General features: G+C 52.9%; 1 protein-coding gene across 2 annotated transcripts; it reads left to right on the top strand.

The window, feature by feature from the left end:
• The first annotated feature begins 3,040 nt into the window (after positions 1 to 3,040).
• Positions 3,041 to 20,219, top strand: TMEM11 (transmembrane protein 11). Of its 2 annotated transcripts, XM_005583143.3 has the most exons (3): positions 3,041 to 3,111; positions 5,936 to 6,227; positions 19,315 to 20,219. In XM_005583143.3, coding segments are annotated over exons 2-3 (519 nt in total). In that variant the 5' UTR covers positions 3,041 to 3,111; positions 5,936 to 6,225; the 3' UTR covers positions 19,832 to 20,219. The 2 variants fall into 2 exon arrangements, with proteins under 2 accessions (XP_005583200.2, XP_005583199.2); XM_005583142.4 differs by lacking the exon at positions 5,936 to 6,227.
• Positions 20,220 to 23,599: the final 3,380 nt, after the last annotated feature.

Here is a 23,599-nt window from a genome sequence, read left to right as displayed (position 1 = left end):
TTAATTTTTGTATTTTTAGTGGAGACGAGATTTCACCATGCTGGCCAGGCTGGTCTTGAACTCCTGACCTCAGGTGATCCACCCGCCTCAGCCTCCCAAAGTGCTGGGATTACAGGCGTGAACTACCGCGCCTGGCCAACAGTATCACTTTTAGAGGGTTGCTGTGAAGATCAAGATGGAGATCACTTAAAATACAGAACAGCACTTGGCATTACATAATAATCACTTGTTACCGTTACCCTGTGCTGTTTTTCTAAGTTCCATATATGTATCACCTCATGAAACACAGCAATCCTCTGAGGGGAGGTACTATCATCCATGATACAAACCAGGCAGCTGAGAAAGAGAAGTTACACAAGCAGCCCCTGAGCCAGAAGTGTGTTCTAGAATCCCTAGTATACCCTCTGAACCACCACACTGATCCAAAGAAAAGACACCCATATCCGCAGACAGTGTCATACCACGGAATTGTTCAGAGGTCTCCAGTATGGGCTACGCTGTCACTTGGAGGCAGGGCCGTATGACCCAACTGAAAGACCAGGTACTTTTTAGAGACCAGACAGGTACAAGGTCTTGAAGGCTAAAAGTTGGCTGGGAGGGCTGGGCACGGTGGCTCACGCCTGTAAATCCCAGCACTTTGGGAGGCCGAGGCCGACGGATTAAGAGCTCAGGAGTTAGAAAGCAGCCTGGCCAACATGGTGAAACCCCGTCTCTACTAAAAACACAAAAATTAGCCAGGTGTGGTGGCACGCGCCTGTAATCTCAGCTACTCAGGAGGCTGAAGCAGGAGAATTGCTTGAACCTGGGAGGCGGAGGTTACAGTGAGGTTGCAGTGAGCCAAGATCGCGCCACTGCATTCAAGCCTGGGAGACAGAACAAGACTCTGTCTCGAAAAAACAAACAAACAAAGTTAGCTGGGTGGCAAACGCATTTAGGCAAAGCATAGAACATCTGCGTACCTGCAACCCCTCTGAATTTACTAGCTTGTTAAGTTCCAGACGTGAAAGGTAGGCAGTTGAATTTGGAGAGGTAGGCAACTTCCAAACTACGGGGCGGGGGGGGGGCGGTTTTGAGACGGAGTCTCGCTTTGTCGCCCAGGCTGGAGTGCGGTGGCGCGATCTCGGCTCACTGCAAGCTCCGCCTCCCGGGTTCACGCCATTCTCCTGCCTCAGCCTCCCGAGCAGCTGGGCCTACAGGCGCCCGCCACCACGCCCAGCTAATTTTTTTGTATTTTTAGTAGAGACGGGGTTTCACCGTGTTAGCCAGGATGGTCTCGATCTCCTGACCTCGTGATCCGCCCGCCTCGGCCTCCCAAAGTGCTGGGATTACAGAGAGCCACCGCGCCCGGTCTAGGGGCGGGGGGGGGGGTGTTTCTTGATTGTGCTAAGGAGTTTGAATCACACACTATAAGTGATGAGGAACGGTGAGAGGATTGTAAGCAGCTAAAACTGTGGTAGAATGTGAGCTGTAAAGAAATCGAAAGGAATCCTCAACAATGAGAGGGTCGCCTTTCCGTCTGCTGGCCGTCCTGCTGTGGCCTGCGGTGGGTGGGGACGGGGGTTCCACTACCCGGAAGTGTGACACGCCGGGCTGGACTTCTTCTAGGCTGAATTTGGGGCAGATTTTTGCATTTGTTTTGCTCAAGTATTTATGGGGCCAACTAATATGTTTAGCAACGTTGTGTGTGGGAGCAGTAGAGGAACTGAGAAGTTTACAAACTGTAAGAGATCCCCCAAAGAGTCCACAGGTCTGAGGCAGCAGCACCTGGGAATCTCTGGGTTCCAGTTAGTCCTTCCTGACTGACTCGTTACAGCAGTGTCCAGACAAGGAGATGTCAGGTCCTGGGGCAGGGTTCCCGTCAGGTGGGATGGTTTAGCCCCGCATCTGCTTTCAAAGATCCCGAGATTGGCCGGGCGCGGTGGCTCAAGCCTGTAATCCCAGCACTTTGGGAGGCCGAGACGGGCGGATCACGAGGTCAGGAGATCGAGACCATCCTGGCTAACACGGTGAAACCCCGTCTCTACTAAAAATACAAGAAAATTAGCCGGGCGAGGTGGCGGGCGCCTGTAGTCCCAGCTACTCGGGAGGCTGAGGCAGGAGAATGGCGTGAACCCGGGGGGGCGGAGCTTGCAGTGAGCCGAGATCGGGCCACTGCACTCCAGCCTGGGGCACAGAGCAAGACTCCGTCTCAAAAAAAAAAAGATCCCGAGATTATGCCGTCGCAGCGGACAGGACAAGAGTGGGTGCGTGGCAGGGACTGAGTCTGAGGCCTGGAGGCCCTGTCTGAAACAGGGCTGTCGCTGTCGCAGGGCCCTCTCTCCTTCAAGCAGTTATCATACAGCTATTCCCCTTCCTTGCGTTCAGACCCTCTCCTCTAACAGCCTGCACCTGCAAGCAGGGACCTCCGTGGCAGCCGGGACAGCGTGTCTGTCTCGGCCTCCCCAAAGTACCCCGGAGCCTGAATTGGGCGGGGGATGGTGCGGGAGCAGCGCCTGACTCCGAGGAGGACCCGGGCGGCGTCTCCCGCCCCTCGGTGACCTTATGGGCCAAGGCTGTGAAGAGCAGGCGGGGCGACGCGGAGGGGCCGGGCGCTAGAGGCCCGCAAACAGCGCGGCGGTCCCCGGCAGGAGACGCGGCCTGGCGGGCCGGGACGGCGGCGCCGGGCGCCTACGCGCGGTGCTCTGGGAGTTGTAGGCACTTTCCTCTTCTCTCTCCTTCAGCTGGCTGGCTCTCGAAACCCAAGGACCTACCGGTGGGTGGGCGCCTGTGACTCCCAGGCTGCGAACACCGGGAACTCAGTTTCTTCAAAAATGTCTGAACCAGGACTGCTCCTGGGGGTCCTCGCGCCCTCGCAGAAGGACTACGGGACCCGGCGACCCCGGGGGCGGGGCTTCTGGCGCGCTGCCTTGTGGGCGCGGTAGTTCCGCCAGGCCCGGCTTCCGCCTGCCGAGCGTCCCGGGACAGCGGGCCGGACTACACTTCCCGTCGGCCCGCCTGCTCTCCCGATGCCGCCTTGGCGCGAGACGTTGGCAAGCGGAGTGTCTCCAAGATGGCCGCTTGGGGAAGGAGGCGTCTTGGCCCGGGCAGCAGTGGCGGCAGCGCCCGAGAGAGGTGAGATCCAAGGGCTTGTTGCCCACGGTGCAGGCGGCTCAGGGGCCGGAGAGCCCAGCGCGGCCTCCGGGGGCTGCAGCAGCCTTCCTGCCCTGGTATCCCCGGGCTCCCCCGACCCCCGCCTGGCATACGGGGTTCCAGTTCCGGAGGATCCGGGATCCGGGTAGGAGCGAGGTCGAAGGCTTCGGCGGAGAGCTTAGGGGAAGGGGCGTTAGCCGGGCTGGGTAAGGTGGGCAGCGGTCATGCGGGGTGGGGCTCGAGGCCGGGCCGTGCGGAGAGGAACTGGCGCCCAGCGCAGGCCTCAGGGACCCGCTTAGCCGCGGGCTGATCGGCACCCTTCCCGCTTGGCCGCGCGCGTGGCCATCTCGGCCGCGGCGCCCGACGTGGCGAGGAAGGCAGGGCCCCTGGAGAGAGAAAGAAGGTGAAGCCTTCACAGAGCAGGCTGGCCGCGGCAGGGGTAGTTTGATCTGCACGTTTACCAGGGAGCTTTAGCTCCCACCACATGTGTCTCTTCCGGGCCCAGAGCCGTCCACTTCCTCGAGGGGCGATTCTGGAGACTTTTGGATGGTTCTGTGCAAGCGCTCCTGCCGTGGAAGTCAATTAAAGTGACCTTTCCTAATGAATGGTGTGTGGGTAGGGAGCTAGGAGCGTGTTTCTTCCAACAGAGACCTCCATTTGAGTAACTGATTTCTAGAAGATGAGATTGGAGTAGTTTCCGTGTTACATGTTCAAGTTGCAGTTTTTGCTTCTGGGAAGCAGTTTCAGCTAGTGGAAGCCACTAGAAGCTGTTCAGCCGCTAGAAGTTTTGGGAGAGGATGTATATTGGTGGAGCCACCTGGATGAACTATCCGCTAAAGCTTGATTGTTAACAGCAGCGGTCAGCAAAAAAGGAAAGTTTTGGTTTTGCTGTTGTTGTTTTTTTCCCCGTCTCTTTGGTGAAGATTGTCTAACCAGAAAATTTCTCTGCCTGTCAACTACTCTGCATTATTCCTTTTCTATGACTGATTCCATCCCGTGTTCATTGCTATTGCTTGCAGATGGCTTTCCCAGCTGGGAAGATTCTTCCTGTTTGGCAGTTGTGATAGAGTCCGTTAGCTTGCTTGCACTTTATTCTTGAGCCCAGTTATCCAACGTCGCCCATTCTGCATTTCCTCTTCCTTGGAAAAGCAGTGGTAAACACACTTTTGTTTTTTTAACTCCCGCCTGGTATTTCTTAGATTGGACCATTTAAATAAGTTACCTCAGTGGTTTTCAGATGCCCTTAAAAACTAGCAAACATTTTCAAGATATTCAATGCAAACAGTAATAGGAAATAACCTGTTTAGAAAACAAAGTTTTAGAAACGTTCGCCCTCTTGTTGGACTAAAAGCAACTGAAAAGAGCCTTATAGGGATGCCTCAGGCAGGGAGCAGGAGCCTTGCCAGCACAGGTTAAGCTTTTATTGATCTAAGAAAATAGATCCTGAGAATTGTTTTTGCTTTGGCTTGAGACAAGTATTTATTCAAAATGGAGTTGGCAAATCAGCAGTGCATCAGCTGGAGCCAGTGCTTGACTGTTGAACCTCAACAGTTTTTAAGAGAATTTAAATTAGTTGCCAACAGATTTCACATAAAACGCTCCCTGAAAAGCTGGGTAGTGGCTGACTCTTTTTGGTTAGGACAGTGCTCTCCAGTTCTTGGTTCCTCACCTGACAGCTTGACTCAATCACCTGACAGCTTGACTCAATGCATTTACCTGCTTGGTCTCAGGTTGCACCTTTGGCCTGGAACTGAAGGCTCCACTCATACACGCAGATGTTGTGTGTCAGCAGGAATGTGGCATTTGGTTTTGTGGTTTGGATGTCACCATCAACTCTCCTAGATAATGTGGTGTGGGTGGAGACTACCTCTCTGTTTGCTTTTGCTGTAAACCCCTAGCCAGGTTCTGTAGGAAAAGTCATTTGCCCGAGCCCAGCTTCCCTAAGCTCTTTCCATGCTGAGCAGGGGATGGAAACATAACCCGCTGTGTGGCTAGCGAGCTGACTTCTGGGCATCCCTCCATTCCTGCTCAGTTGGTGATGACTGTTCAGGTGGGGCAGGGCGGATTAGCTGATGGCCCAGCACCCTAGATTAGGAGATCTGAGTGTATTATTGGCTCTTATGACTGAAGTAGGCTGTTTATGGCTCTCTTAAATGACTTTGTTCCATGTCACATTTGTGCTGACTCAAATCTCAGCTCCATATTGTACGAGTGCTCTCTCCCGTTGCTGCTCACACCTGGTTAGCATCCGCTTTTGCTGAAGCTGAGGGAAACAGTGTCTGGTTTGGACAAGGGGCTAGAACAGAGCGACGCTTTGGGCAAACTTGCCAGATTTGCCAGCGGCTACCAACTCTGAAGCACGCACTGTACTTAAAGGCCTCACCCAGTGCCAGATTGCCCACAGTATTACTGCCAGCGCTGTGTGTTGGATGGTCCAGCTTAGCGCGTGGTAGCATGTGGGTTCTTGCTTTACCTTGTTGAGTCTAGAACCACAGCTCTAGAATTAGTGCTGAATTAACACAGCAGTTCAGTAGTCACCAGCCACATGTGGCGATTACATTTAAATTCATTAAAATGAAATAAAATGAAGAATTCAGCTCCTCAGTCTCACTAGCCACATTTCAAAGGCTCAATAGCCACTTCTGGCTCGTGGCTACCATATTGGATAGCACAGGTGGAGGACATTTCCATCACTGCAGAAAGTTACGATATGGACAGTGCTGGTTTCGACTAAATTAGGAGGGGTGGAAATAGCAAAATGGTAGTGCTTGCATGTTGATTTTTCTCTCCACTCCATTAAATCTAGGGAACCAACAGTGTTTGTAATGAAGAACATCAGACTCTGAGCTGTAACCTGAATTCTTGTCCAAAATTCAGCACACTGGCAACGAGCACATCAAACAGATTGCCACTTGTCCTGTCGGCGTCTTTGAGACACACTTGCCCATCTAGGAAAGCACAGTGCAGGTATCTGTGTTCTGCCACCGTGTGCCAGCCCGGACCAGCTCACAGACAGCCCCGCCTGTCTTACTTGGGTTGCTTGACTTCACTCTCTCAGGGCCCCTGAACCTCCCTGAGCCCTCCGTGATTGTTGGAATGTGAGTATAGCTGTGTGCTCTGAGTTCCTGTTTTTATAATCATGTGAAGATGTACTTGATCTGCTTCTGAGCATGATACGAGGCAACCTGGGGTGTGCAGAGGGCCAGACGCACTGGGCTAACGGTTCAGGTTTAGGGTGAAGTTATTTTTTGCGGCCTGCCCCTCCCCTGGCTTGCGTGGCCATCTGCTCCAGCATTTTATAAGCAGCCAGTTCCCTGGGCTGACTTCCATAGCTTTCCATGCCACGCTTTATTCCCCAGGACCTGTCCTCTTCTTTGTGAACTCAGGTGTGCCTGGTCCCAGGTGGCCTTGCAGGTTCATCCAGCGAGCACATGGAGCACAAGCCCCCGGGGCAGGTCGGGCCATGGTCCTGGGGTGACAGCTTCCCTTTCAGATCTGATCCTTCCCTTTTACACTCTCAGGATTTGGGAGTATTGAATCTCTCTTGAAAGACTCCCATGCTCGCTTTTGTGTGTGGTGGGAGTTGTGGTTTCCTTCGGGCTGGGATGAGATGAGCAGATACGGGATCTGCACCCAAGTGTGTGGGGGTTTAGCCACTGGTTGTGGGGTTCTGCTCCGCTGCCTGACAAAGGCAGAGCCACATGTTCGGGCCACAGAAGTTGGATTCGTAGGTAAGGATGGGGTTCGTCCTCTTCAGCATTGATGTGCCTTCAAGTTTTCAAGAATTTCTGTTTTCCTTGGTTCACTCAAGCAGCCTGGATTCCAAGTGCATGAAATGTGTGCCTCCGTGGCTCAGTCCTTTAGGTCATGTTCCAGGGAAGACCCCCCTTTCTGAAGAGGGGAGGGCTGCGCCTGGGTCCGCGGAGGTGGGGCGGTGGCTCCTGTGCTCCGGCTTGTGGGTGTGCACCTGTTCTTCAATGAGCGAGGTGCGGGGGGTAGAGCTGGGCAGTCCTCCACGAGCGAGCGCACCCGGGAACCTCCCAGCCGCCGCTGTGTTCCGCCCTGGTGCCGGCAGCCACTTGATGGGCACAGTTCTCAGGAAAAGCTGACGACCCATGTAGTAGTCATAACCGTTCTTCAGAGCAGGGCCGTCCAGTAGGAGTTTCTGGCACGACAGACTCCTTCTGGTGTGTCCCTGCAGTCCATTAGGGCAGCCATGAGCCACGTATGGCTGTCAGGATTTGTAGTGTCTGAGGAACTGAGGTTTTTTTGATTTATTTATTTGTTTGATGAGGCAGGTCTGGCTCTGTCACCCAGGCTGGAGTGCAGTGGTGTGATCTCGGCTCTCTGCAACCTGCGTCTCCCTGGCTCAACGCATTCTCCCACCCCAGCCTCCCGAGTAGCTGGGGCCACAGCCATGCACCACCATGCCCAGCTCACTTTTGTAGTTTTTGTAGAGGCGGCCGTTCACCATGTTGTCCGGGCTGGTCTTAAATTTGTGGGCTCAAGGAATCCACCTGCCCTGGCCCCCCGAAGTGCTGGAATTACAGGTGTGAGCCACTGTGCCCGGCCAGGAACTGAATTTTTTAATATTTCTAATTTTCATTAATTGAAATTTCAACAGCCACATGTGCCTTAGGCAGAGGGGCAGTGCTTGGTGACTGTTCCCTCTTCACTGCAGTCCTCTGGGAGAGCCAGGGCCTCTGGCCCCATTTGACAACACGGGACACTGGCTCAGAGGGGCCGGGTGTTTTACCCTAGGACACAAAGCCGGTAGGCAGCTGAGAGAGAATTGAATCCACCCTCTCGGCTCCCCCACTCGGTGCACCGTGTTCCTGCCCCCCCAGATAGAAGCGCTGCCTAGTTACCAGTGCGCAGAATAGGAAAGCGTCCTCTGAAGCAGACGAAAGGGCTGGGCACCCTGTGAAAGTTCCTTGGCCTGTGGGAGCCGTCCTCAGGCCATGGGGCCGCGTGCCCGTGCCTTTGAGTCTGAGGCACGGGCTTTCGCTGCTTCATTTCTCTGCTTTCTGTGGGTCGGGAAGAAGCAGGGCTTAATTAGGCAGAAGCGGGTGGAGGTCCAGCCCAGCCCCTCCCGTGTCATAGGTGATCAGGTGACCCTGTTCACTAAACGAAAAGCAACCTGACGGATGGGTTGACTTCTTTCCGGTACCAGTTCTCTTAATAACCATCATTGTTTTTCCCCTCCTGTCACTCCTGTGGCTCATCCCTGTAATCATTACAAATGTTCCTCCAACCTGTGTCTTTTGGGAACCTGTTACATTCAGGCCCCGTGCTGGGGAGACTCTGATGGAAACGCAGCCTCCGCCCCGGTGGAGCTTCAGGCCTGCCTGTGAGCCCGGCCCACTCCAGGAAGGGCCTAATGGGGGTGCTTCCACTCAGATTTGCCTCTGCTGGGTCTCTGAGAACCGGGGAGGTGATGGTGGCTGGCCTGGCAGCGTGGCCAGTGTTTGCTCAAGGGAAACAGGGAGCTGGAACCGTCCTTCTCTTTTTGGGCAGGACTGTGGGTAGACACCAGCATGACGCCTCAGCCATGAGAAGCTGCCCGTCCAGACTTCTGCCTTTCATGGACATCGAGAAGGTTCTGGAGCAGGAAGTGAGCCACCTCCTGTTCTTCTTGGCAGTGAAAGGAGGGACCCCCCACGGGTGTCTGGTCCCTTAACCTCAACGGATATAGGGTTGAACAGAATTTTTCTTTTTTTTTCTTTTTTTTTTTTTTTTGAGACGGAGTCTTGCTCTGTCGCCCAGGCTGGAGTGCAGTGGCGCGATCTCGGCTCACTGCAAGCTCCGCCTCCCGGGTTCACGCCGTTCTCCTGCCTCAGCCTCCCGAGCAGCTGGGACTACAGGTGCCCGCCACCGTGCCGGGCTAATTTTTTGTATTTTTAGTAGAGACGGCGTTTCACTGTGGTCTCGATCTCCTGACCTCATGATCCGCCCACCTCGGCCTCCCAAAGTGCTGGGATTACAGGCATGAGCCACCGCGCCCGGCCAGAATTTTTCTTAAGAATAAGTTTATAATTATTTTTCCCATTATAAAAGAAACACTTTGGCCGGGCGCGGTGGCTCACGCCTGTAATCCCAACACTTTGGGAGGCTGAGGCGGGCGGATCAGGAGGTCAGGAGATCGAGACCATCCTGGCTAACACAATGAAACCCCATCTCTACTAAAAATAGAAAAAATTAGCTGTGTGTGGTGGTGGGCACCTGTAGTCCCAGCTACTCGGAAGGCTAAGGCAGGAGAATGGCATGAACCCGGGAGGCGGAGCTTGTGGTGAGCCGAGATTGCGCCACTACACTCCAGCCTGGGCGACAGAGTGAGACTGTCTCAAAAAAAAAAAAAAACAAAAAGAAACACTTTTTTTTTTTAAATACAGAAAAGCATGAAGAAATTGAAAAGTCACCTATTAGGCCACCATCCAAAGAAAACCACTGTTGATCTATTTTCCTTTTTTTTTTTTTTTCTTTTTTTCTTTTCTGGTTTTTGTTTGTTTGTTTGTTTGTTTGTTTGTTTGAGACGATGGCTCGCTCTGGTCCCCCAGGCTGGAGTGTAATGGCGCAATCTTGGCTCACTGCAACCTCCTGGGTTTAAGCGATTCTCCCGCCTCAGCTTCCCAAGTAGCTGGGATTACAGGCGCCTGCTACCATGCCCGGCTAATTTTTGTATTTTTAGTAGAGACAGGGTTTCACCATGTTGGCCAGGCTGGTCTCAAACTCCTGACCTTAGGTGATCTGCCCGCCTCGGCCTCCCAAAGTGCTGAGATTACAGGCGTGAGCCACCGCGCCGGGCCTGATCCATTTTCATATATAGCACCTTTGATACTTTGTCTTATATATCTTGTCTTAGTGGTTTTTAAAATTATTATTATTGAGGCAGAGTCTCGCTTTGTTACCCAGTCTGGAGTGCAGTGGCACAGTCTTGGCTTACTGTCGCCTCTGCCTCCTGGGTTCTAGTGATTCTCCTGCCTCAGTCTCCCAAGTAGCTGGGACCACAGACATGCGCCAATACACCCAGCTAATTTTTGTATTTTTAGTAAGGACATGGTTTTACCATGTTTGCTGGGCTGGTCTTGAAGTCCTGACCTCATGATCTGCCTGCCTCAGCCTCCCCAAGTGCTGGGATTACAGGCGTGAGCCACCGCGCCCGGCGTATCTTAGATTTTTTAAAGTTTATATGTTAAACACATCAAAAGTTATGTTTACAATAATGTGAAAAGTAATAAACATGCCCCAGCACGATGGCCCTTAAAAACATAACGCAAAATGAAAGAGGCCAGTTGCTGGAGACCACATGTTACAGGATTCCATTTAAAGGAAATGCCCAGAATTGGCATATGCAGAGAGTGGGGAAGCAGACTGGTGGTCGTGGAGGGCTGGGAAGGGCTGAGGAGATGTGAAGGGACCGCTGATTGGTACAGGGTTTCTTTCTGAGATGATGAAAATGCACCAGGATCAGTTGTGCTACTGGTCACACAACTGTGGGAAAGTGCTGAGCCACCTCATCGTTCACCTCACATGGGGGGGATGCCCTGTGAATTCTATCCCAGTAAAGCTGCCATTAAAAAATACAAATCAGGCCAGGCGCGGTGGCTCATGCCTGTAATCCCAGCACTTTGGGAGGCCATGCGGGCGGGTTACCTGAGTTTAGGAGTTCGAGACTAGCCTGGCCAACATGGAGAAACTCCGTCTCTACTAAAAATACAAAATTAGCCAGGCGTCGTGGCACATGCCTGTAATCTCAGCCACTCGAGAGGCTGAGGCAAGAGAATTGCTTGAACCCAGGAGGCGGAGGTTGCAGTGCGCCAAGATCGTGCCACTGCACTCCAGTCTGGGCGACAAGAGTGAAACTCCGTCTCCACAAAATAAATAAATAAACGAATAAATAAATAAAAATAAAATGAGGTCAGGTACAGTGGCTCTTGCCTGTAATGCCAATGCTTTGGGAGGCCGAGGGCCGAGGGAGGCAGATCACTTAGGAGTTCGAGACCAGCCTGGCCAACATGGTGAAACCCCGTCTCTACTAAAAATACAAAAATTAGCTGGGCATGGTGGCGCATGCCTGTAGTCCCAGCTATTTGGGAGGCTGAGGCAGGTGACTCGCTTAAGCCCGGGATGCAGAGGTTGCAGTGAGTCGAGATGGTGCCATTGCACTCCAGCCTGGGCGATAGAGCGAGACTGTGTCTCAAAAGAAAGAAGATGGAAAATAACAAGTGTTGGTGAGGATATGGAGAAATGGGAACTCCTGTGCACTGCTGGTGGGAATGTACAAAGGTCCAGCTGCTCTGCAAACAGTATGGAGTTTCCTCAAAAAAAACTACAAAGTTGAATTACTATATGATGCACAGCAGTTCCACTTCCGGGTATATATACCCCCGAAAAAAGCAAGGAATCAAAGAGATGTGTGTGCACCCGTGTTCGTAGCAGCTTTATTCACAATCGCCTGTGGTGGAAACCAGAGTATCCATCACAGATGAATGGATTAACGAAATGTGGTTTATGCATACACTGGAACATTATTCAGTCTTAAAAAGGAAGAAAATTCGGATACATGCTACAACATGCATGAACCTTGAAGACTAATTATGCTCAGTGGAATAAGCCAGACACAAAAGGGCAAATACTATATATGCTCCCACTTGTATGAAGTACTTGTATAGTCAGATTCATTGGGGTAGAGAGTAGAATGGTAGTTTGCAGGGGCTTGGCGTTGCTGGGGAATGAGGGGGTCGTTTCATGGGCAGAGTTTCAGTTTGGGAAGATAAAGGAATCCTGGAGGTGGATGGTGGTGATGGTTGTACATCAGTGTGCATGTGCTTAGTGCCACTGAACTGTACGCTTAAAAGTGCTTACGGTGGAATATTTTATGTGTATTTTACCACACTTTAAAAAAGACAAAAGTGATAGACGTGTGTGCTCCCCGCCCAGCGTGATAGAGAACTGGTGTTACCCTGGCCCGCCTCCCCCTGCAGCAGAGACCCTCGCTGTCTTTATAGCTGGCTCTCAGTGGCACGTCCCTGACCTCTGCCACCTTAGAGTGTGTGAGAGTTGTGTCCCTGGCTCAGGCCACTGCAACTCGTTCGTGTCACTCATGGAGGAGGCGCGATTGTGCTCTGCCCCGCTCCTGTCGGTCATCTTTTGCTCTCACCGAACAGTCCTGCTCTTTCTTGCACAGCTCTTGCCTTTTGGGGAGATGCTTCCAGATTATGGCTGCTGGCACAGGCTGTGACATCCATCCAGAGGGGTCGTGGAGTTGCCCTGTTGAGTTTTCACTGTGGCCGCCTTTTAACTGGAATGCTAGTGTTCCCAGGGGATTCCTTTGCTGACTGCGAGAGCTGATTGAGTTGGGCTCTAAAGTGGAGAGAGGAGGGCCTGAAGCCTGACTCTGGTTGAAGGCTGAGGGAGGGAAGTTCAAGACGCCTACTTTACAAGTGCCTACAAGCTATCCTGAGGCAGCAGAGGGCGGTCCCCTTCAGGGTCTGCAGCAGTCCCCCTGAGGTGCTGGAACTGGCTGACCCCTGCTTCCAGGGCTAAAGGCTCAGAGAATCCAAAGCTACCTCAGTGCTGGCATGGTGTGTTTAGGATAGCGGCACTGATCCTTTTACTTTTCTTCTTCCATATGTTAAGACCCACTTCCGACAGTGATCTTTAAGTACCAGAGATCATGCCAGATTCAAAAGGATCAAAAGTCATTTACTAGAAAGAGCCCTCCCTCCCTTTTCTTTCCTGAACCCCTTAGTTCCCTCCCTAGTGACCAGTCATAAAAATCATGTCTTTGTGTATCCTTTCAGAAATGTTCTGTGTATATAAAAGCAAATAGACTTTTTTTTTTTTTTTTTTTTTTGAGACGGAGTCTCACTCTGCCGCCCAGGCTGGGGTGCAGTGGCCGGATCTCAGCTCACTGCAAGCTCCGCCTCCCGGGTTTACGTCATTCTCCTGCCTCAGCCTCCCGAGTAGCTGGGACTACAGGCGCCTGCCACCTCGCCCGGCTAGTTTTTTGTAATTTTTAGTAGAGACGGGGTTTCACCGTGTTAGCCAGGATGGTCTCGATCTCCTGACCTCGTGATCCGCCCGTCTCGGCCTCCCAAAGTGCTGGGATTACAGGCTTGAGCCACCGCGCCCGGCCGCAAATAGACTTTTAAAAATCACTACAGATAGCATACTGTACACACTCTTCTGAACTCTGCCTTTCCCCCTGAACTTGCTTTCGCTTGGAGACTTTGCTGTTACTGCTGCTACCTCCTTCCTTCCTTCCTTCCTTCCTTCCTTCCGTTCGTCCGTCCGTCCGTCCTTCCTTCCCTTTCTTTCTTTCTTCTTCTTTTTTTTTTTTTTTGACAGAGTTTTACTCGTTGCCCAGGCTGGAGTGCAGTGGCGTGATCTCAGCTCACTGCAACCTCCGCCTCCTGGGTTCAAGCAATTCTTCTGCCTCAGGCTCCCGAGTAGCTGGGACTACAGGCACGTGCCACCAAAAACCCAGCTAATTCTTGTGTTTTTAGTAGAGATGGGGTTTCACCATGTTAGCCAGGCTGGTGTCAAACTCCTGACCTCAGGTGATCCACCTGCCTTGGCCTCCTAAAGTGCTGGGATTATAGGCATGAGCTACTGCGCCTGGCTGCTTTTTCTTTTTCTTTCTTTCTTTCTTTTTTTTTTTTTTTTTAAACATAGACTATTAATTGCTTTCTTACTAGTCATTTCACACCTGCAATGAAAAGCAAAAATACAGTCCCTTAGGAAGCCCAGGGCTCAAAAGATTCCAACTAGCTCTTACTTAAAAAAAAAAGAAAAAATCTCCGTATAATAATTTTAAAAAAAGGAAAAAAAAAAATCTCCCATGCACCAGGGTTCAGGACGCCCAGATCCTTAGGCCCATGGCCTTACAAGTTGGAGGGCAGCTGGTGATGCTCTGCAGTGGTTTGAGACACCCTTCCGACTGGGTTCTTTCCTTCATTCGGTTTTGTTTGACCCGCAAGCAGAAGCAAGCCATGTATGGGTGGCTGCTGGGTGCTCAGGTGCTGGCTGGACGTGGCTGTGTCCTGGGAGTACTCGGCAGTTTCTTTTTTTTTTTCTTTTTCTTTCCGTCACCCAGGCTGGAGTGTAGTGGCACACTCTCGGCTCACTGCAACCTCTGCCTCCCGGGTTCAAGTGATTCTTGTGCCTCAGCCTCCTGAGTAGCTGGAATTTCGGGCGTGCACCACCACGCCGGGCTAATTTTTGGTAAAGACGGTTGCACCGTGTTGGCCAGGCTGGTCTCAAACTCCTGACATCAAGTGATCTGCACACCTTGGCCTCCCAAAGTGCTGGGATTATAGGCGTGAGCCACCACACCTGGTCATGGCCACGAGTTTCTGAAGTAAGAGGAGTCCAGCAGTCTGTGTCAGCAGTGCAGACCTGAACCCAGGGCCCCAGCAGCGACAGCTTAAAAACCTCTGTCTGCACTGACAGCACCCCGCTCCCACCAGTGTCCCGGGAAGTTGGGGTGCTGATGGCCTGGTCGTTGTCGCGTGATCTCCAACAGAGGGATCCTGCAGCTTTGTGTGCGTCTGTGTGTGTTTTGGTTTGAACCTTGCCATCTCTGTATAGGGTCTGTTGCCTTATGGAATCCTAGAAATCCATTTCCCTAGACTTCACGTGTTGTCCTTTCCCAGTGGAAACCGAGATTCCCTTTGCCTAACTGACTTTAAAAGCAGAGTTGGTGAGCCTCTGGCGGCGGCACAGCTGTGCAGGGCCCTGCCTTTCTTTGGAGGCAGTATGGCTTTTGCTCTTTGTGTTTCTGCTGTGGATAGGTGTCTTAGACAGTGGGCAGCAACAGTGCCCGGCCCGCATGAAGATGCCGAGGCTGCAGGAGGTCGGGGCCGTGGTTTGACAGGCGGAGGGGGGCAGACCCATGCCTCCATCTCAGGATGTGTGCTGGCGAGTGCCCCCATGTCCACGTGCTTGCTCACGGCTGTGTCATTCACAGGACTGCCCACAGCCGAGGGCAGAGGATGCCCAGTGTCCTCACTCCCTGTGCTGGGGGGCGGGCCACACCTGGCAGCGGCAGTGAGGTGGGAGACAGCCTGGAGGGCCTTGGCTTCTCGCTGCTTCTAGGCTGGTTGGGATACGTGGATGCACCCACCCATCCGTCCCAGCAAGCGATGGAGCCTGCAGAGGGGTCTGGGTAGGTGTGGGTGCCAGCTGGGCTTGCAGGGGGGCTGGAGGGGATGAGGGGGTAGCATCTGCCCGCTGCTGTGTTTCCAGATGGGGCAGTCTGTTCCGGGGCTGGGGTTTCTGGAATTTCCTCTGTGGGACCAACGGTGGTTTTCAGTACATTCAGGATGGCGCTGACCTGCTGGGCAGAGAAGGGCACCGGACTCGGGTGGATTTGGGTGTTGGCCAGAGCATTGTGTAAGCCCAACTGAACACCTCCCTTTTGCTTTGAGTGTTCCTGAGGGAGGAAGCCTGCCTCTGGGGCCCGCCCCGAGGTGTCCCTGGCCTGGCTTTGACAGTCAGTAGGATGCACAAGCTGACTTGGAAGCAACTCCATTTCGGTCTCAAGATGGGGACACAATTTGGCCCTCCGCCCCGACCTGGTTATCTGGCCTCTCTGCTCCTCTTGGCTGATGGACTTGAGACCAGAAGGGAGTTCTCTTGGCCAGGAGTGCTCCCACCTGAGAGTGGAGGCCCTGCCCCTCCCCCTACACCCAGGGCCACAGCCAGCCCATTGCGCCGCCGCCACTCATTTCTCAATTGAGCATGTGGGGGCACTGCTTGGCCTTCAGCCCCCAGCGCCAGTGAAGACCCTGCCTCAGGTGTGCTTGTTTGCTGTAGGTGCTTTTAAAATGCTGAATCTGGCTGGACGCGGTAGCTCATGCCTGTTAATCCCAGGACTTTGGGAGGCCAAGGCACGCGGAACACTTGAGCCCAGAAGCTCGAGACCAGCCGGAGCAACGTGGCGAAACCCCATCTGTACAAAACAATTTTTTTAAATTAGCCATGCAGCCAGGCGCGGTGGCACACACCTGTAGTCCCAGCTACTCGGGAGGCAGAGGTGGGAAGATCGCTTGAACCCGAGAGGTCGAGGCTGCAATGAGCAGAGATCACACCACTGCACTCCTACCTGGGTGACAGCGCAGGAACCTGTCTCAAAAATAAAAGCTGTTGAATCCTGCCTGGGAGTAACAGCTGGCCTCTCCCTCACCTCTCCTCTCAGACCACATGGAAAAACTCCACCGAGGGCTTTAGAAGGCAACCCCTCCTTTCCCCACAGAAGCTGCTCGTGCAGTCTTACAGTAACAGCTCATCAGTTCACCCCTGGCAAGGCAGCCACGACACTGGCACACAGTCACAGGCGGCTTGGCAGCAACCCAAGTTTAGGAGGCTCTTGTCCCACCCGCAGCGAACTGATTTCTCCCCAGTGCATGCAGTTTAATGAGGGCCTATGATTGAATTAGGAGGCTTTGCCTTAGCCCAGCTTCGTTACAGTGACTTTTGCAGGATAAAGAGTTCCCTTTGCCCAGGTCCAAGCCAGTGCCTTTTATGAAAGTGGTTCCCACCCAGGGGGTAGGGCCCCCATGTTTGGGGGCACAGTCAGCCCATTACTAATGACTTTCATCTTGAATGTGGCCACATAAGATCGTTCACCAGTTGTTCATCCAGCCAGCATGAAACCCAGCCTGTTAGGTTTGCTTCTTTGTTTGCTGAAAGCTTTGAGCTGAGAGGAGTCTCAGTTGTAGGGAGGACCGTGATTGCCTGTTCTTTTTCCTTGAAGTTTACCCTGACAGTCGGATTTCCACCATCCTTCACTTGGAACTGCTCCCATCTTTGAAGGAGGCTGGAGGGAGTTACCTTCATGCTGGGCTGAGGGTGGCTTGTTATGAGTCTTCACTCGTCGCTCCCATGTTATGGCCGATGGCCAGGTGGCTCAGCTCCCCATGACTTTCCTCTGCACGGCAGCCAGGTGTGCGTGCCAGGACAGGCCGGGCGGACGGGACCTTCGCGTCTGTGCACACTGAGGGCTGTGCTTCTCGTTGGCCCCTAAAGGAAGCTAGTTCCTGTCAGAGCCTCAGGTAGATGGGCCACGCTGACCCTTGTGTGGCCTAGTACACTGTGCCAGAGCGTCCCAGTGGGAGGGGCATGGACTCCGGCAGGGGAGCAGTGACCAGCAGGTCCCTAGAGCCTCGTGTCCTTTAGTCAGATGAGTTTGACCGTCCTGGGGACCGGGGTGTGCTGAGGGAAGGGGCAGCTTTGCACTGAGGAGCATGGCTCTGCCCAGCCGGAGGAGCCATGAGTTGGAAAACTTGATCCAGCCTCAAGAGCTGTGTCTAGCAGTGTCCCTGTCAGGGCTCAGATCAAGACTTCTCGCGGATGAGCAGATAATGGAAAAGCAGGATGCAGAGTGGCGTTGCGGAGATGCAGAAAGATCTGTCTCAGCTGGCCGGGCGCGGTGGCTCAAGCCTGTAATCCCAGCACTTTGGGAGGCCGAGGCGGGCGGATCACGAGGTCAGGAGATCGAGCCCATCCTGGCTAACACGGTGAAACCCCGTCTCTACTAAAAAAATACAAAAAATCTAGCCGGGCGAGGTGGCAGGTGCCTGTAGTCCCAGCTACCCAGGAGGCTGAGGCAGGAGAATGGCGTAAACCCGGGAGGCGGAGCTTGCAGTGAGCCGAGATCCGGCCACCACACTCCAGCCTGGGCGACAGAGCGAGACTCCGTCTCAAAAAAAAAAAAAGATCTGTCTCAGCTGAAACCAGCCAAGGAAAAATGACAAGGCGTGGGTAGCCCTGTATTCAGGCCTGCCCGCCACAGGTGAAGAAGATTCTGCTTTGGGTGGGAAATTTGGACCGCAAGGCCTGAAACCAAGAAAAGCCAGAATGCCTAAAATGCAGCTTGGCCCACATGTCACTGCTGGAGCTGCCGCCAGGCTGCTGTCTGGCCTTGCTGCAGAGCTGCGCCTTCCATGTGGTGGATCTGCTGCTGCTTGGGGTCATGGCATGCACCCCAGTCCCAGGGGGAAAGCCCCTTGTGTGGTCTCTGTGGCTGTGTTTCTGATGCAAATGAGTGGCATTTGCCGGTGGGGCAGGGGCCTGGGCCTGCAGGGCCGGAATCGGTGGCATTGCTGGCTGGATGTTTTGAAGCCCCTCAGTTGACCCTCCTGCCCGCTACGTTTGGGGGCCGCTACTGTCCTTGAAGTGTCGTCTTTTCCTAAGTCAGGGAAAGGGTCGCTTTTCCTATGCAGTGGGCTAGTGTCCTGGGTCTCCTGTTCTCCCCTCCGCGGTGGGGAGGAGCAGGAGGCTGCTGCCATCCGGGAAGGGCACCCAGGGCTCGTGCAGCCCGGCCTCCCAGGAGAGCCAAAGGAGTTTGGATTTTGCCCAAGGCAGAGCTCTTCCATTGTGCCTCTGTTCTGTGGGCCCAGGATGACTACTTAGGAACCATGTGGAGGGCAAGGGCTTAGCATGATCTGTCCTGAGGCCTGTGGTTTGCAGTGAGAATCCTCCTGCAGTTGCCCTGATTAAGAGCGGCTCTCAGGCTGTTGGCCTCGTGCTGCCGTGTGCGCCCATGTGACTGTGCGAATCCTTCTTTCCCCTTTAGGCTCCTTTGCTGACTCAGATCAGTTGGTCCACAGCCTTAGGCTAACCACCAGGCCTGCGTTTGTTCTTGTAAACATCGAGGTACTCCTTTTCCTGCCTTTTTATATCTAAATTTTTTTTTTTTTTTGAGACAGAGTCTCGTCCTGTCACCCAGGCTGCAGTGCAATGGCACGATCTCGGCTCACTGCAACCTCTGCCTCCCAGGTTCAAATGATTCTCCTGCCTCAGCCTCCCGAGTAGATAACGGGGATTATAGGCATGCGCCACCACACCTGGCTAATTTTTTGTATCTTTAGTAGACATAGGGTTTCACCATATTGGCCAGGCTGGTCTTGAACTCCTGACCTCATGATTCACCCACCCCGGCCTCCCAAAGTGCTAGGATTACAGGTGTGAGCCACTGCGCCCAGGCTTATTTCACTATTTCAGGAAAAGTACTTTTTACTGATTGTCTTGTGTTGGGATCTGAAGGAGATAAGGACCTCAGGGAGATGTGCTCTCCGCAGTGCAGGCTCAGACCTCCCCCAGCATCGAAACACAGTTAAGTGCTGCTCAGCCTAATCATCCTCTCTCTCTCTCTCCCTCTCCCGCCCCCTCCGTCAAAAGGGTGAGCTTGTCGGCCACAGACTGCTACATTGTGCACGAGATCTACAATGGGGAGAATGCCCAAGACCAGTTTGAGTACGAGCTGGAGCAGGCCCTGGAAGCCCAGTACAAGTACATTGTGATTGAGCCCACGCGCATCGGCGACGAGACGGCCCGCTGGATCACCGTGGGCAACTGCCTGCACAAGACGGCCGTGCTGGCGGGCACCGCCTGCCTCTTCACCCCGTTGGCGCTGCCCTTAGATTATTCCCACTACATCTCCCTGCCCGCTGGTGTGCTGAGCCTGGCCTGCTGCACCCTCTATGGGATCTCCTGGCAGTTTGACCCTTGCTGCAAGTACCAAGTGGAGTACGACGCCTATAAACTGTCGCGCCTGCCTCTGCACACACTCACCTCCTCCACCCCAGTGGTGCTGGTCCGGAAGGACGACCTGCACAGAAAGAGACTGCACAACACGATAGCACTGGCCGCCCTGGCGTACTGTGTAAAGAAGATTTACGAACTCTATGCCGTATGATCTCCGTAGAACAGGGAGCGAAGCAAAAACCACCTGGCCCACAAGAGACAACAGAGTCTTCAGATCGCCACGGTCACGTTTCTCACTCTGTGAGGCAGCAGAGCCTGGGAAGGTGTTTGGCTTAATATTCGTTGTTTTTAAAAAAAATAACAGATCACGGGTGTACCCAGGGTTTTTCAGCTCATCACACTAAGATGTGGATTTCCATAACCCAAGAGGGGGGGGTCTGAGGCTGTGGAAGTCCGATCGGGCAGTGGAACGCTGATGGAGGCACACGCTGCTGAGGGGGTGCGGACGTGCTTTGGGGGAGGTCTTTAAGTCTATTGTTTAACTGTACCATCCAGAGCCCACCAGAAGCTATTGACCATTAAAATTATGAGAATTTCAACTCCCGCTGTTCTCTCTGTCCATGTCTGCCTGCAGCTGCTGCTGCACATCCGCTCTAGGTGGCGGCTTGTCCGTGGAAGCAGCGGGTGCTGTGGTAGCCACCCTGCCCCGTTCCTAGCCGCGGCCCAGTGTTACCAGTCACAGCGACGACAAGCCTAGATCCGAGGTAGTCCTGGGCCCAAATCCCGCGCAGGAGCAGTCTCCTGGCTCGCGTTGGCCTCATCATTCCGAAGGCCAGCACTGCTACCATGCTGTTCAGGAACATGGTAGGATAAGGCGATGAGGCCTGGAGGCCTTTGGGTCTTCACTTGGGTTCACGTGGGGAACTCTGGGCGCTAGGATCCCTCTTCGGAGATCTGAACACTGTTTTCTTTGAAGCACCAAAACTCTTCCTGCTGTGGACCCTGAGTTTATCAACCCATTGCCCTTGGCTGACAGAAAAGCCCTCAGAGCGATCTTGGAAGCACCCCCTGGCCGCAGTGCTCCCTGTTCCACAGGAGCCAAGCCAGTGCTCCGCCCTCACACCGAAGGGTAGACTGCATCACCTGCCACGTTTCCTCTAAGGCAGGGGTGGCCAATCTTGACTTCCCTGCGCCACATTGGAAAGAGAATTGTCTTGGACCACACATAAAATACACTAACACTAATGATAGCTGATGAGCTAAAATAATAATATAATAATAATGTTTTAAGAAAGTTTACAAATTTGTGTTGGGCCACATTCAAAGCCGCCCTGGGCTGCATGAGGCCCGTGGGCTGCTGGTTGGTGATTGGACAAGCTTGCTCTAAGGCCTTGGGTAAATGGGAAATTATCGCTTCCACAAAAAGGCTAGGGCCCCTGTCTTCACTTCTGCCTTCCTAAAGCCCATTCATCCCTGAAGAGCCACATGGCACCTCCTTCTGAAGGCCAATCATTTTTTTCTTTTTTCTTTTTTTTTTTTTTTGAGACAGAGTCTTGCTCTGTCACCCACGATGGAGTGCAGTGGCGTGACCTCGGCTCACTGCAACCTCTACCTCCTGAGTTCAAGTGATTCTCCTGCCTTAGGCCCGAGTAGCTGAGACTACAGGTGTGTGCTACCATGCCCGGATGATTTTTGTTATTTTTAGTATAGACGGGATTTTGCCGTGCTGGCCAGGCTGGTCTCTAACTCCTGGCCTCAAGTGATCTGCCTGCCTCGGCCTCCCAAAGTGTCGGGATTACAGGCGTGAGCTGCCGTGCCCGGCAAGGCCAATCTTTAAGAGATAGCCAAAGTGGTTTCTCACCTAGTTTTAAACGCTCCATCAGGTAGACCTCATGTCACAGAGTCATGGAGGGGTGCGTGGGAAGGCTTCACAAGGGGTGATTGGGCCATTTTTTGTAGGGGAGATTCAGAGCTTTTAAAGATTTTTAAAAGGGATCCATGGCCCGCAGAAAGTTTAAGAAACTTTGATTTAATTCCAAGAGATTTAGAAATACTTATCACTCAGTTGAGTGCAGGGGGCATGACGGTGTTGAGTGTGCACCGTTGTTTACGTGGCAGTCTCTAGGCACCTGGAATAATGGTAAAGAGGGAACTGCCTTAGCCACACAACTGATCCCGGAAAAACGTGCCTCATCTCGACGGCAGTGTGAGTTGAAATGCAGCTGCCCGTGACCCCTCAGGTGTCTGAGTGCTGGCATCTGAGCCTGCTGGGCAGGTTTTTTTTTTTTTTTTTTTTTTTTTTTTTTTTAAATAATGCCCAGATTTGGAAAGGGAGCCCCATGCCTGGCCTGGAAGTGCTCTGCCGACAAGTTAGATTTCATGGGGGAGTTGACTGGAAGGCACAAGCTGGATAAGCCAGACAAGTTGAGGCAACCTCAAGTCAGCTGAGCAGAAGCCCTCATCCGAAGTAGAAACTAGGCGCAAACGGGTAGCTCTTCCACCGTTTCCCAAGCTGCACTGAGCCAAGTGATTCTTGTTGGATGTATTAACCCAGGTTCTGAAATGCCATCTTAGTTACATGACCCCTAACCAGGGAGATGGGGATGAGGTGCTGGTGTGGACAGCAGGCAGTGGTTTCATATGCCTGAGGCTGGCAGTGAGAAGCAGAAGTACGCCTCCCTCCCCACTGTCAGTGCTGGCTTCTCTGTTCCTGCCATTGTCCTGCCTAGAGGATCAGTCACGGCAGAGCTGCTGACAAGTCGCTTAGGGTTATCTGTGATACGCGACAGTACTTCTGAAGAAATAGCATTCAAAGGCTGAGTGCAGTAGCTCATGCCTGTAATCCCGGCACATTGGGAGGCTGAGGGAGGAGGACCATTAAATACTTGAGTCCAGGAGTTCAAGACCAGTCTGGGCAACATAGCAAGACCTGTCTCTACAAAAAAAAAGATGAAAATTAGCCAGATGTGGTGGTATGCAAATGTGGTCCCAGCTACTCAGGAGTCGGAGGAGGGAGGATTGCTCAAGCCTCAGAGGTTGAGGATGCAGTGAGCTGTGATCTTGCCACTGCACTCCAGCCTGGGCGACAGAGTGTGACCCTGTCTCCAAAAAATAATTTTTTTTTTCTTGAGATGGAGTCTCTCTGTCGCCCAGGCTAGAGTGCAATGGCGTGATCTCGGCTCACTGTAGCCTCTGTCTCCTGGGTCCAAGCAACTCTCCTGCCTCAGCCTCCCGAGTGAGCTGAGATTACAGGTTGCCACGACTGGCTAATTTTTTGTCTTTTTAGTAGAGACATGGTTTCACCATGCGGGCCAGGCTGGTCTTGAACTCCTGGCCTCAGGTGATCCATCTGCCTTGGCCTCCCAAAGTGCTGGGATTACAGACACGAGCTGCCGCGCCTGGCCAATTGTTTTCTTTTTTTTAAAAAAACAGCATTCAGTAACTGCTGAGAGAAAGCAAAGGCCAAGTTACCGGGGCCCTCCTGTGCAAAATCCACTTAAATGAGTCCTACATGGACCACTTTAGGGAATAGATGGTGTCATTAATCTAGTAAATTAGTTTTAGCTACCCATCCCCACCCAATTTCAGAGAAGAGTGAAGAGCCGTTATGTAAAAGGACAACTGATCAAACTGGATCTCCTTGTTCTGGTCTCTTAGTTCCCTCCAGAGTTTTCACATCTGCTGCAGCCGCTGCTGGGCCCTGAGGGAAGGAAGGGAGACTTGCTGGGAGGTGGGCAGGGCGCCCAGGGCTGTACACCGTTTCTGCGATTCACTCATCAGCTATGGCCCCTCTGCCCTGCATGGAGGCGCTGCTGTTCGGAAAAGCTAATTGGTTTTATTTTTCCGTCTCTGGTTTTGGCATGATGTGAAACACCAAGGGGCTTAAAGAGCAAAGTGGAAAGTGTCTTTGAACTTCCTCAGATATCTGAAGGCAGAACCAATGAAAAAGCATGCTTTTCAGACCTCCCCAGCAGAATTT

Source organism: Macaca fascicularis, chromosome 16, assembly GCF_037993035.2.
Source record: "Macaca fascicularis isolate 582-1 chromosome 16, T2T-MFA8v1.1".
Taxonomy (NCBI): Eukaryota; Metazoa; Chordata; class Mammalia; order Primates; family Cercopithecidae; genus Macaca; species Macaca fascicularis.
Note: the sequence above shows the minus strand (reverse complement) of the source record. Positions and strands in the feature narration are given on the sequence as shown.